Here is a 13,025-nt window from a genome sequence, read left to right as displayed (position 1 = left end):
CCCAGGATGCACCTGCTTCATTGAGGGGGAGGGGGACAGTGGAGGAGCCATAAAATTCCCAAGTGGCTTCGCGCCCATAGAGGCACCACCCCCTACCTCAAAAGACAGGCCGACAACTGAGGGGCAGCTCTCTCTCTTTTTTGCCCACAGCTGGAGGTGCTGTATGGGTGCCCTTTCTCTCTGTCCTCCCCCGCCCTCCTCCCTTCAGGCAGTCCCCCGGCCCACTGCCCGCTCGTACCGGGCATTTCTCCCGGTGGGCAGCCCATGCCCACGCGTGTATGTGTGCTCACTTTCTCACCTTTGGAATCCATTTTGCTATTGCTTTGTGCACCTTGTACGTGTCTGCCCTTCGAATGCTTTCCCTGTGCAAGGCAAGAGCCTGCAGTGGGATTCACAGAAGAGGGACAGACAGCACCTGTGTGGTACGTGACTCCTGCTGGTCTCTCTGTGCCTGGAGTCCCACCTGGGCTCCCGGGGAGGTCACAGGCCCAGGGTTAGGCCCGAGAGGCAGACGCAGTGTTTGCCCCAAGAGGCTGGAGCCGCACGCTGGAGGGAAACACCGTTCGGTGGCCTCCCAAGTGCTGCCTGCAGCAGCCCCCATGCCCGCCAGCAGCCGGGGCCCTGCTCCGCCGCCTGGGACTCACCGTATTCTGGAAGCCGCACGAACTCCGAGGGCTCGCTGGGGAGGCTGATTCCCCAGGGGTTACTGGCGCTGACTCGGAACTGGTAAGGACAGCCAGGACTAAGGTCTTCGATGACGAGGTACGTGTCCAGCGTCGAAGCGACCGACTGCTGCCAGACCTGGGACCCTGGTGTGCAGTGGCAGAGGAGAGGCAGAAAAGACAGAGCCAAGCAGCATTGTTTCAAAGGCCTTCAGCACACAAAGCAAGGAACAGCGAGCGACACATCCCATTCAAGGGCCAGCTGCGGCTGCGGGGCGGGCTCTGGAAGGAAGCCGGTGGGACCAAGGCGGCCGGCTGGGGTTCAAGTTCCCAAGCCGACTGCACCAGTCAGGGGGCTGCGAAGTTACTGGCCTTGGATGCTGTCTACTTTCAGAGACACCGTGGGAGAGTGAAAAGCCTTGCTCCTCTAGAATGTATAGGGGATGTGCTACATGCTTATAAGGCCAGAGGAAAATATTATACATTAACAACAGATTAAGAGAAAGTATGCACTGGGAATGGAAACAGAGGAAAACCGACAGGCACTGAGTCCTGTGCACGTGTCAAGTATGTGCTCACTTAAATCCACAGCCATCTGATGGGTGGGAAGCAGTCCTCCCACGTCGCAGCTGAACACAGTGAGCCTCAGAAATGCTATGCAGTTTGCCCAGGAGAGTGGAATTCACAGGGTGAGCGAGTTCCGATAATCGGAGTAAAATATATGGTGCTGCTCTCAAGTTGATTGTGCACTGCCTACTGCGGTGCAGAGATGTCTTGGTAACAGTTCAGCTGTCTGGCAGCTCCCGGCTCTGCCTGATACCCGGACGCAGGCGCAGGGGTTCTGACTGCTGAAGGAGACGGGCACTGCTGGCGTGCGACGGAGCAGATTCAGGCAGGTGTACAGCTGCACTACTTACAGTCCTGCACCCACGCGTGTGTATGTGCTCACTGTGTTCCCTCTAGGGGCGGCAGGGCTGGGGACTCGGGTCCTCCTACCCCCTACTACCCTGGAAGACAGCTCTCATTAAAAACTGGAGAGCTGGGCTCCGGTGCTAGCTGTGCCTCTCACTGACCACGACCTTGCGTGCCTTGACTTTCTTTTTCTTTTCTTTTCTTTTCTTTTTTTTTTTTTTGACAGGCAGAGTGGACAGTGAGAGAGAGAGACAGAGAGAAAGGTCTTCCTTTGCCATTGATTCACCCTCCAATGGCCGCCAGAGAGCTGGCCTGGAAGAGGAGCAACCGGGACAGAATCCGGCGCCCCGACCGGCACTAGAACCCGGTGTGCTGGCGCTGCAAGGCGGAGGATTAGCCTAGTGAGCCACGGCGCCAGCCACGTGCCTTGACTTCCATTCGGCCTCAGTCTCCTCCTCTGTGAAACGGGTCTGATCCTTCCTATGGGGCACTTTGAGACCCACCCTGGGTCATCAGCGTGCCATAGAGGTTAACACGGTCCTAGCAAAAGCAGCTGCTCCATGTCTGGGATGAGATGGTGGCGGCTGTCGGACACCAACGCATCTGGGGGACCCACGAAGGAAGAGCACCCCGCAGATGAGGAAGCTGCAGGTACAGAGCCCTGAAAGACCTCCTTAAGAGGGAGACAGAGAGAGTAGAGCAGGAGGAGGGAGCGCACCTTCCTCTCTGTACTCCACGGTGTAACCGGAAATAGTGCAGTTTCCCGTGCTGGACGGAGGCAGCCAGCGGAGGATCACCGAGGTGCAGCTCCTCTCCTGGGCAATGGGCCGATTGGGGGCTGCGGGGACACCTGTGGAGACAGGACCAGGGCTACTTCTGCACATCTGGGCCTCTGACACCAAGCTAGAGCTACCACCCAGGCAATGAGCCTGAAGCCCCAGCGGTCTTCCTGGGAACCTTCTCCGCCAGGCCCCCCAGGCAACACAGTGTGATCAGGGGGTGGTGGTGGGGGGATCACGGTAGGCACGCCAACACTATGGTGCTCATGGCATCTTTGATCTCCGTGACATCCTGCTGGTGGTCACGGGTTGGGGAGGAAGGATAGTTACTGTTCAGAGGTACAACCAAAGTGTCAGTTTGGGAAAATAAGGGAATTCTGTGGCTGGATGGTGGTGATGGCAGCAGAAACAGGTGAATGGACTTAATGCCGCTGGCGTGCGTGCTTCAGTGTGATCGTGACAGTAAATTTTATACTGGATGTGGATGGTCCCGCTAACAAAGCGACCATACCTTGCACCTTAACTGTGGCCGACGTGGACGCGGTCCCGTGGTCGTTGGTGGCTATGCAGGTATAAATCCCGCTGTCCTGGGGCATGAGGTTGCAGATCTTCAGGGTGATCTCCCCAGAATCACTAGGGGCACGGAAAGGAGGCCTTACAGCGTCCAGGCCTGAGACAGCCCACTGGTGGGCAAGATCTAGGGCGCACACAGGGCATGCTGGGCTCAGAGCTGTCAGGCCCGGGGTCTAGCTCCCGCCCCTTATCTACCTACACACCTGGCCTCTCAATACCCCAGCTCCCTATGTGGGGAAAACACGTCTGCCCGTGCCCAGCCCTCAAGTTTACATATACGTGAGAGAGAAAATAAGGAATACAATGAGGTCAGAATTAGAACACGGTTTGAAATCCATGAAGATCTATATAAATACTGGTTGGCAATAGTATTAGTATAAGGACCAGCAACTTTGTCCCAAAATAGCCTCAGCTTCACAGATCAATAATCAATGCTGCAAAAACAGGGAGAGTAAAGAGCAAAAATGTTCAAGTGTTTAAAATTCTACGTATGGGACCTCCAAAAATAGCTAAAGAAATTCAGAAAGGTACAACCCTCCACCTAAATGCTAACTTCCCCACTCATCGCAGTGAGGGGAAGAACTGCTCTGAAGGGGTTTAATGCAGAAGCCATGTTTGGCTGTGACGTGTTCTGGGGTCTCCATGATGCTCACCAAGCTCTGTCTCCCACACTAAGCTCCTTGGCCCATTGATTCTATAACCCGGCCGGGAACGCCGCGGAAGGATGGACTTTCCCGTTTCACGTGCACACCATTTAGGGCATGGAAGCTCCTTGATTCTGGGGGTTCCTTGGCCAGGTGTGTGAGCGGTGACAGCTTGCTGCTGCTGGCCCACCGTAGTACACGTTAACGGAATGACTGGGAGGGGTCCACCAAGTCCTGTTCAACAGCCTCTCTGCATGGAAGCATGCTTGCAAGCTTGGTTTCCTACGGCACGTTTTGGAATGAGCCATTTCTCCCCCCTCTACGGAAATTGCTCTTAGTAAGGAATTAAACCTGTCACCATTTCACAGCAGCCTGAAGGGCACGAAGCTACCAGGGTGCTCAGATGTGAGGACCCCATTCCTACACAGAGCTGGAGCCTCCACCGCTCCTCCTGACTTGGAGATCCCTGGCAGCTTGGGGAAGGTCATCTGACGGCGTGACTGCGAGGCAGGGCTGCCGCAAAGGCTCTTCACACGCGTGATTCATGCTTGACCTTTGTATGCTTAATGGGGGTCCAGACACAGACTTTGCAAACTGCCGTGTTGGTCTGCATGGAGCGGAGCGGCGTGTGCCCGTGCGCTGGCGCCGCCCTGCTGGCACGCTGCAGGGGGAGTGGCTGAGGCTGCGTGTAGAGGTGGCGTCACTGAGGGCTCTGTCATCGTGGGGATGAGCCACCCTGGGCTTTGGACTCAATCTCTCTCCTAATCTAGGCCAAGAGTTGGCTCTAGGACAGGCTCCCAGGTAGATTCTAGAACAGGCTCCCAGGAGATTGGTCAGCTACCCAGACGTGGCTTCTTGGCTACGGAGCGGGAGGTGCAGACGTCGGGGCCACCGGCTTACCAGGAGGAGATGGTGTAGGCGGCTGTGCTGCTGTCCGTGTCGAGGATGTTCTGGTCGGGCCCCTTCCAGGTGACGGTGGGCTTCGGCCGCCCGCACACTTTGCACTGCAGTAGCACTGTGTCCCCAAGCAAGCAGGTCACGTCCACTAAGGGCACAAGGAATTCTGGGGCCACTGCAATCAAATCAACACACAAGCACATCACTCAGGACAAACTCAGGACAACACGGCCGTGTTTCCACGCGACACTCTCATTCCCCACCCGTGTTGTGTGCCCATTCAATGTCCTTCCACCTGACACGGCTGAGTCGTCTGCGCCCCTTCACAAAGTATTTTAAAATAATAAATGTTCATAGGAAATACTGAGAAGCAAAAAGAAGAAAAACCTCCCTGATGTAACAATCCAGACACCATCAGAGAACGTTCTGGCGCATCCTTTGGGCTTTCTAAAAGCACACTTCCTACCGCCTTGAGTCGCACCATCTTCACTGCAGGCGGTAGGCTTTTGCACCTAATAGCTAACCACAAAGACCTCTCCTCGCCCACAGGCACAGAACTGCACCGCCATTCTTTCGCGGCTCTTACTCATATCTACCGTAACTCACCTTCTTGGATGAAATTTGGATTTAAGATCTGAAAGACACAAAGAAACAGAAAGTTGCTTGAATCCTAAGCTACCAAGAGAGAGCCAGAGACTTGTTCCCTACTGAGTGAGGAGAGCTCGCTGAGGTGGGCGGGGCCTGGCGTGCAGGCTCTCCCTGGGTTCCGCTGCAGGCTCCTCCACCAAGGAGCACCTGCACCAGTGGCTCACAGCGCCAGGTGGGGCTGGTGCTCCTCGGCTTGGCGGCTGGCCTTCCTGCCCGCCCTCGCCTCAGCTGCCCCTCTTCCCTTCACACGCACCCCCCCCACCCCCGCCCAGGCACTCAGCAACGCATGGCACTCATTCTTCCCAGGATCGGAATCTTCAGACTCGGAGGACCAAATGCCTGTCAAAGTGGAAGGCTCACTGCAATGCACCAAGCCGGGGGGCTCCGTCCAGATGTCCTCCCTCTCCCTCTCCCCCTCCCCCTATTCCCAGGCAGACAGAACTTGTCTTCCAGCAGCTACACACAGGGCTTCTCTGGCTGAAGGGGAGCAGGAGAAGGCCTGTGTGTCCACCCTGCCTACAGCACGGTTCTGTCGCCCAGGCCTCCACAGGGCACCTTGAGACCCACTCGGCCAACCGTTCCGACCTTTCTGCTGAAGAGGTGACAGAGCAGAGACCAAGGTCGATGGACTGACTCGTCCTGGTCGCACAGCTGATCCAGGGAGAGGCCCGGATCTTTCACACCAGGGACAGCACTCCTGGCGACCAGCTGTTCTTGAGAATGGTCCTTTGATCCACTCCCTACCCCATTTCCTCTAATCCTGCAAGTTCAAGTCCAGGTCATAGATCCTGACATGGTGATAAAAGCTTGGGCTTCGGCGTCAGAGAGGCTGGGGTCACCTGCTTTGTTTAGGGTCATCATAGCTCAGTTACTCAGCACGGATTGGCACCCATCTCCTCCACTATGGGATGGAATAAACAAAACCTACTGCTGTGTGCCCGCAAATAATAAACAAAATCATGTCAAGTGTGAAGCATGAGGCTTGCCACGTGCTCAACCTGTATTTAACTAACCCTGATGTCATGTTAATCTGCTCAGGAGCCCATTATTAAAGATGCTTATCTCTAATAGTTTGCCTGGGAACATTCTTCTTTCCTTCATAAGAAAACTTGTGTGCCCTGCAAAGCAGCCTGGTCAGCGCCATCATGCCTGCCTTCCCGTGTTTCCTCGCATCTCATGTGAACACGCACGGTTTCTGTGAGGCCTCTCCATGCCAGGGCTCAGGCGAGCCTTTGGAATGGAGGTGTTGTCTCCTGCTTTGGGCTCCCCTTCACAAGCTCACGTATTCCACCACCCAGGTCCTTCTTGGAGCAGGCTGCCATGCCAAGTCCTAGGGGTGACCGTCCCGACTCTGGCCACTGCAGTGCCCTCTGCTAGCCTCAAAAAGCCACCGACACCGCTGCCCAGCCCTCCTTTAAATCAGTGGCTTTAAACCCCTGGTCCGAGCAGCTCTGAAAGCGCAAGAGATCAATGCCGGGCCTCGTGCTGGGAGATTCTGCTTCCCCTGGCGGGAAGTGGGGCCCTAGGCGTCGGGACTTTGAGAGCGCGGCAGGTGAATCCACACGCAGCCCTTAGGAGTGTTGCCGGAAGCTGCGCTCTGTCCGAGGGAACTGCCCTTGGATAAACCGGCTTCCGGCCCTGAGGCTCTCCTGGGGTGGTGGTGGGGGATGGGATCACATGGTGGTGTTTGGTGAGAGCTGCTGCTTTCCCCACACCCAAGAGATCCCTCTGTGTGAGGAGATCCTGGCGCACAGCAGAGCGAGGGATGCAAAGGGCTGCTCTAGTTGAGCAGCTAGCAGTAAACGCGGTCAGGGCACCGTGTCACCTGCAGGGGGCGCTAGAGAGGCCCTGCCTTTATCTGGCTTAGGCGGCTTGGGAGAACCAGAGCTGGCCAATTCCTAAAGAAAAGGAGTCTGAGAATAATTTTGGGGTGGGCGTTGTGGCACAGCTGCCACTTGGGACACCCGCATCCGGTTTTGGAGTGCCTGCAATCGAGCCGTCTCTTCTGATCCAGCTTCCTGCCCGTGTGTCTGGCAGGCAGCAGACGACGGCCTGAGGACCTGAGTTCCTCTCACCCGCAAGGGAGATCTGGATGGAGCTCCTGGCTCCTGGCTCTGCCTTGGCTGTTCTGGGCGTTTGGGGAGTGAACCAGCAGATGGAAGATTTCTCTTTGCTTCTCCCTGTCACTTTGCCTTTCAAATAAATAAGTGAATCATTTTTTTAAAAAAAGAGAATATGTTTTAAATGGTCATAGTGGCTACCCCAGGGTAGTGGGATTAAGAATAGCTTTCCCAGAAGTGGCCATCAAAGAAGGAGGTACTTTTCTCTGAAGGGAGGAGAGAACTTCCACTTTGCTTATGGCCCTGTCTAAATACCAACGGGGTTTGTGGACTCAAAAGGCTTCCATAGCCTTGGCAGCTCAAGTCAAGAGCATCAGGTGGTCGCTGACATCAAAAATAAGAGTGTTAATTGTTAAGTAAACAATAGGAGTCACTGTGCACTTACTCCCCATGTGGTACCTCTGTCCTTAATGAGTTGTACTATGAGAAATAACTGTAAAACTTGCTATCTGTACTTTATACCTGGTGTGTGTGTGTGTGTGTGTGTGTGTGTGTACAAACTGTTGAAATCTTTACTTAGTATAGAGTTGGTCTTCTGTATATAATGTTAATTAAAAACGAATCTTAATGAAGACTGGGATGGGAGAAGGAGTAGGAGGTGGGATGGGAGTGGGGGTGGGAGGGTGGGCATGGGGGAAGAACCTCTATATTCCTAAAAGCTGCACCTATGAAATTTGTATTCATTAAATAAAAGCCCTCTAATTTTTTTTTTTAAATAGCTCTTGCCCCAATTCAAAAAACATTGACTAAGTTCCTCTTCTGCTCTATGACTGTGCATGGTTTTGTGGATACAGGAATACTGATAGCCCTGCCCTTAGGGTTTGCAGAAAGTTATCTGAGGTTTGGGTGGGGTGACTTTTTCCTGTTTTCTCTTACCTGGGCTTTCCAAATATCCTGCAATAGGCATGTTTCACTTTTACAGTAATTTGCATTTTAAAGAAAAAAGACTGAGTGAGCCCTATTGGATGGCAAATTCTTCAAGGACAGAAACCTCAGGGCCCTACACCAGGGTCACGGGTGTGACGGGCATTTAATACATGTTGATGAAGTGTATTTGACCTTTGACCTCATCCCAGTTCTCCCAAGAATTTAGGACTGGTTCACAGACAGAATCTCAAAATAGGACCGAAAGATCTATACAATCATCTGTGCAGGAAGGTATAGGAAAAGTAGTACGTGACTAGAGCCTGCCTGGGACACAGACGGGCTGCATGCATGCCGGGAAATGATCGAAGATCATAGCATCTGCGGCCTCTGAGAGAGGGCCTGACAGCCCGCTGTGCAGCACGGCAGACTCCGGGAGCTGACAGCTGACAGCACGCAGCCAGCCCCTCTCCCTTTAATGAAGATTTATTTTATTTATTTGAAAGGCAGAGTTACAGAGAGATAGGGAGAGAGAGATCTTCTGTCTTCTTGTTCACTACCCAAATGGCTTCAACGGCCAGGACTTGGGGGGCTAGGCCCAAGCCAGGAGCCAGGAGCTTCTTCCAGGTCTCCCACGCAGGTGCAGGGGCCCAAGGACTTGGGCCATCTTCCACTGCTTTCCCAGGACACAGCAGAGAGCTGGATCGGAAGCGGAGCAGCCAGGACTCGAACTGGCGCCCACATGGGATGCTGGCACTGCAGGCGCCTCTTTAATCCATTCGGCCACAATGCCGGCTCCCAGGCCATTCTCTTACCTAGGCCAATATTCTTAAGCAACATGGGACTCAGTTGCTCTGGGAGTGGGGGTACTAGTGCCCACATGGAATGGCTGTTTGATGCAAGGATTCAGTTTCCTTGATGACTGTTTCTTGAGCTGACACTTGGGTGGTCGCATCTGGGCAGGGAGCAAGGCCGACACACTTACACCCTCAGTGGGCCAGTGGTCTGCCAACGAAGACAGAATTCAGTGCTGCTTGCATTTGATTCAATGCCTGATGTTCACAAGCTGCCTGCACCCTCCTCTACCCGACCTCTGCCCATACTCATACAGAAGGGCTCCGAGGGGCTGGCATGTGCCCCTGCAGTAAAGATGCCCATATCCTACACTGGGGTATTTGGGTTCAGTTCCCACTGTGGCTCTTGACTCTGCTTCCTGCTGGTGTGAGCCCAGGGGGAAAGCAGTGATGGCCCAAGTACTTGGATTTCTGGCTCCGAGGCCCAGGCCAGCCCATCGTTGTGGACATTTGTAAAGTGACCCAGTGGATGTGAGTGTGCGCGCTCTCTCTCTCTCTCAAATAATTTTGAAAAAGGACTCTAGAGTAGAACAATTTGATAATGCTGCCGACTTGGTTCAATGACCTTGTCTCCCATCAGGAGAGGCATCCACAGCAGCAAGAGATTGCGTCTTTTTTTTTTTTTTTAAGATTTATTTATTTATTTGAAAGTCAGAGTTACACAGAGAGAGGAGAGGCAGAGAGAGAGAAGTCTTCCATCCGGTGGTTCACTCCCCAGTTGGCTGCAATGGCCGGAGCTGTGCCAATCTGAAGCCAGGAGCCAGGAGCTTCTTCCAGGTCTCCCACATGGGTACAGGGACCCAAGGACTTGGGCCATCTTCCACTGCTTTCCCAGGCCATAGCAGAGAGCTGGATCGGAAGAGGAGCAGCCAGGACTAGAACCGGCGCCCATATGGGCTGCTGGCGCTTCCGGCCAGGGTGTTAACCCGCTGTGCCACAGCGCTGGCCCCAAGAGATTGCAACTTACAGCGGACATGAACGGCAAGCCAAGAGACCAGAAGCAGGTTCACACACCGTAAAAGCTCAGGTAGGGCGTCAGAAACCTGCACTATGGCAGTACTTTTACAAGAAAACATCTCAAACTGCCAGTTCGAGAATTTCTTGCCTTCCTCCTCTTTCTCATCACAGACACCAATTATGCTACCACTGAATACATGTGCTGTCCAGAAAGCAAGTATTCCTAATTTGGATGTGGACATAAAGAGGGACATTGGAGAGAAAGGATGCCAGCAGAGCTCGATTGCAGGTTCTCCACTGGAAGGGTCTGGTGGAGGCCATCGGCTTCATTCCTCACCACTGGGCTAGCCCAGGTGCTGTTCACAATGGCAATGCCATCACTGAATAGTGCAGCATCACCTGGCAGTCATAAAGCACCCACAAACTCCCCATTTGCCCTCCAAACCTGGAGGAAGGGCAGAGCAGGTGTTCTGCACCCCTGTTTCACCCTGGAGACAGAGGAGTGAAGTGTGGGATCACAGAGGGTGGCAGAGAGTGGCACCGGAGCTTTTGCAGCCAACACTCTTCCCATCATTGCCTTCAGTGCAGTGGGAGCCTCTTGGGGAAAGCTCTGTGGGGATTTGTCATTGACCCCGGAGGCCTGCTCAGCTTTGCCTCCTGCCTCCCTCTCCATTCCATGGCTACCTAGCCTTCCCCTTTAAGCTCCTTCAACAAGGACCAAGAGCCTGTGCAGGACTCAGGCTAACTTTGACTGCAGGTCATGCCCATCGAAGGTTTCTCCCTTACCTCTCCTCTTCCTACTTAGAAGCAAATCAGCGTGTGGACTGGAGGAGGGTCGTGGCACCCTTTTCACTGGGTTCTCATTACCTATGTAGCCATCTAGGGCTTCCCAGGGACAGCCTGCAAGGCTCCTGGGTTCATGAAGATCTTGCTGTCTTGTTCACTATCATTGCCTCCAGGCCCAGCACAATAGCTGGCACACAAGTGCTCCGTTGAGAGTTGTCAAACCAATGAAACAGTAAGGTGCTGGGCTCCTGAGTTTGGAAGGAGAGCTGAAAAACGGTTTGCTGTGAACTTGGAGTGCTTCCCATGGACATGTGATTTATGAAGAAGAAGCTGCAGCACCCCCACTGGTTCAGTCAACGAACTCTTCTAGAGGCAGCACCTGCACGGCTCTGTGAACACCTTCCATCTCCCATCTCATGATCTCACCTGTACTTTACTTGCCCGACCAGATCTGCATACCCTCTGAAGAAGCAACCTCTTCACGTTTTATGCACCATCACGATGGTGTTGAATACGGCATCTTGCACAGGAGATCAAATATTTGTTGTAGCAGATGAACTGAGGTCGCTAGAAATAAGGTGTCTGGACCAGCGGGTCTAGTGATCATTGTTCGGGAGTGCAGGGACTTGAGGTGTCCACCCGAGACCTGAGCTTCACGGGTTTCTTGAAATCAAATGTGTTCCTGTTTTAGAAACGTCTTGGGGGTCCATGTACAGTGGCAGATGGGAAGGAGCAGAGAACTGGAATCTGAACTAGCAGTGGAAGGGGAGGGCACATGACGCTGTCCATGTACAATGCACACGTGCTGTCCCTGGGGGCCAGCACAAGAGCAGGCAGGCAGCGTCCAGGAGGAAGGAGGCTGGCGCACGGCGGGAAAGCGCCCTGGGGAGCTGGCTGGGCCTGGACAGCAGGGGGCGGCAGCTGGCAGTGCTTGCTCCACGCAACCCAGCTTCGTTCTCCGGGAGCGAAACCCCACCGTTCTCTTGATTTTGGAGCAGTGAGGTAAGAGGAGAGACTCAGAGGTAAAGCGCCCAGCGCTGAGGAGCCCAGCCCGAGCTTGAGGGATGCTGTGCTTCTTGCCCAGACTGTGAGAGTGAGGGTGACGCTGTCTAGAAAAGCCCTTGTCAGCTGACTCCCAGAGAATCCCCTGACCCATTCTTTCCAAATCCCTCATCACCATCACAAAGCACAGCTCCAAACGACGCAGTGAGAGTCCTGAGGAGGTGAAAGTGGCCGGAGAGAAACTCACAGCCAAAGGGGCTACGCTCTCCTCTCCTCTCCTCTCCTCTCTCACCCCCTGTGCTTGTGCCCTGGGCACCAGAGGAAGGGAGAAAATTAGGTAATGAGTCGTGGAGATACAACCAGATACCAGAAAAAGAATTTCTAGAAATTTAGGTATCATTTCTGGTTTGGAGACTTAACTGTTCATATTTTTAATCTATCCAAATCAGACACAATCTTCTTAATTTTTCGCAAACATTCCTATCTCTGTTCATTTCTAAGTGAATGGAAAACAAGCTGCAATTTAAAAATTGTAATTTCAACACGATTCCAAATAGCAACTGAATTGTCTTCAAAGTATTTCCTTATCTTCAAGTATTTCCATTATCATTCAGTTCTTTTTTTCAACTTTCGTTCTGCACCCAATTGTAATAGAAATGCTTAAAATTCATAAATGTATGATATTTTAAAAAGTCTTTTAATTGTATAATTAACTGTAGTTGGTGAGTTTGGTCTATATGATATCGATTCCTTGGCTTTGGTTGAGGTTTGCTCTGTGATCAATTATTACGGTCAACTGGACAAAGTTCCGTGTATTTCTGAGAGAAGTCTATAATCACGAATTGCTGAGTCAGGTCTCTATACATGTCTACACGTCAAGCACAGTAATTGTTTTATGGGTATTTCTAGTCCGAATTCCACTCCTTTACCCCTTGGTATCTTGGTTAGATCACGTTTAGTGTGTCCCCAGAAAGAAAAGGGCAAAAACATGACTTTTAACAAAAAATGAAAAAAAAAAAAATGTGAACACCAAAAAGGGAGTTCATCGCTGGTGGGTCCCGGTGTCCAGGTGGTCTCGGCAGCCAATCAGGACCCAGGATGCTGCAGTGGGGGTGCTGCCGCTTCTTCTTCATAAATCACACGTCCAGCTTGACAGCCAGCATCTTGACTCTGGAGTCTTTGTGCATGAGTGCACTGGGGTCTCACCGCTTCGTGATTAGGCCAATTATTCTCCAGCCCTCAAAACGTCTTTCAATGGGTGAAACAATGTTGAGTCTCTGGAGCCAGAACAGGTTGACAAGGGAGAGGTTGACCTTGGCTCCTTGGG

At 53.0% G+C, this 13,025-nt stretch overlaps 1 protein-coding gene across 19 annotated transcripts in view; it reads right to left on the bottom strand.

Moving 5' to 3' along the window:
• KALRN (kalirin RhoGEF kinase) overlaps positions 1-13,025 on the bottom strand; it is a 777,940-nt gene that overhangs the window by 20,886 nt on the left and 744,029 nt on the right. For all 19 annotated transcript variants that reach the window (XM_089331826.1, XM_089331827.1, XM_089331831.1 and 16 more), the window contains 5 exons: positions 5,074-5,101; positions 4,471-4,642; positions 2,865-2,986; positions 2,293-2,424; positions 645-809 (listed from right to left, as the gene is read on the bottom strand). In XM_089331826.1, coding sequence (XP_089187952.1) covers positions 645-809; positions 2,293-2,424; positions 2,865-2,986; positions 4,471-4,642; positions 5,074-5,101 — 619 coding nt within the window. The remainder of the gene's footprint in view (positions 1-644; positions 810-2,292; positions 2,425-2,864; positions 2,987-4,470; positions 4,643-5,073; positions 5,102-13,025) is intronic.

Source organism: Oryctolagus cuniculus, chromosome 4 (assembly GCF_051225735.1).
Source record: "Oryctolagus cuniculus isolate XC-2025 breed Fujian yellow rabbit chromosome 4, ASM5122573v1, whole genome shotgun sequence".
Taxonomy (NCBI): domain Eukaryota; kingdom Metazoa; phylum Chordata; class Mammalia; order Lagomorpha; family Leporidae; genus Oryctolagus; species Oryctolagus cuniculus.
The sequence above is the reverse complement of the archived record's forward strand: the minus strand, read 5'-3'. Positions and strand labels throughout refer to the sequence as shown.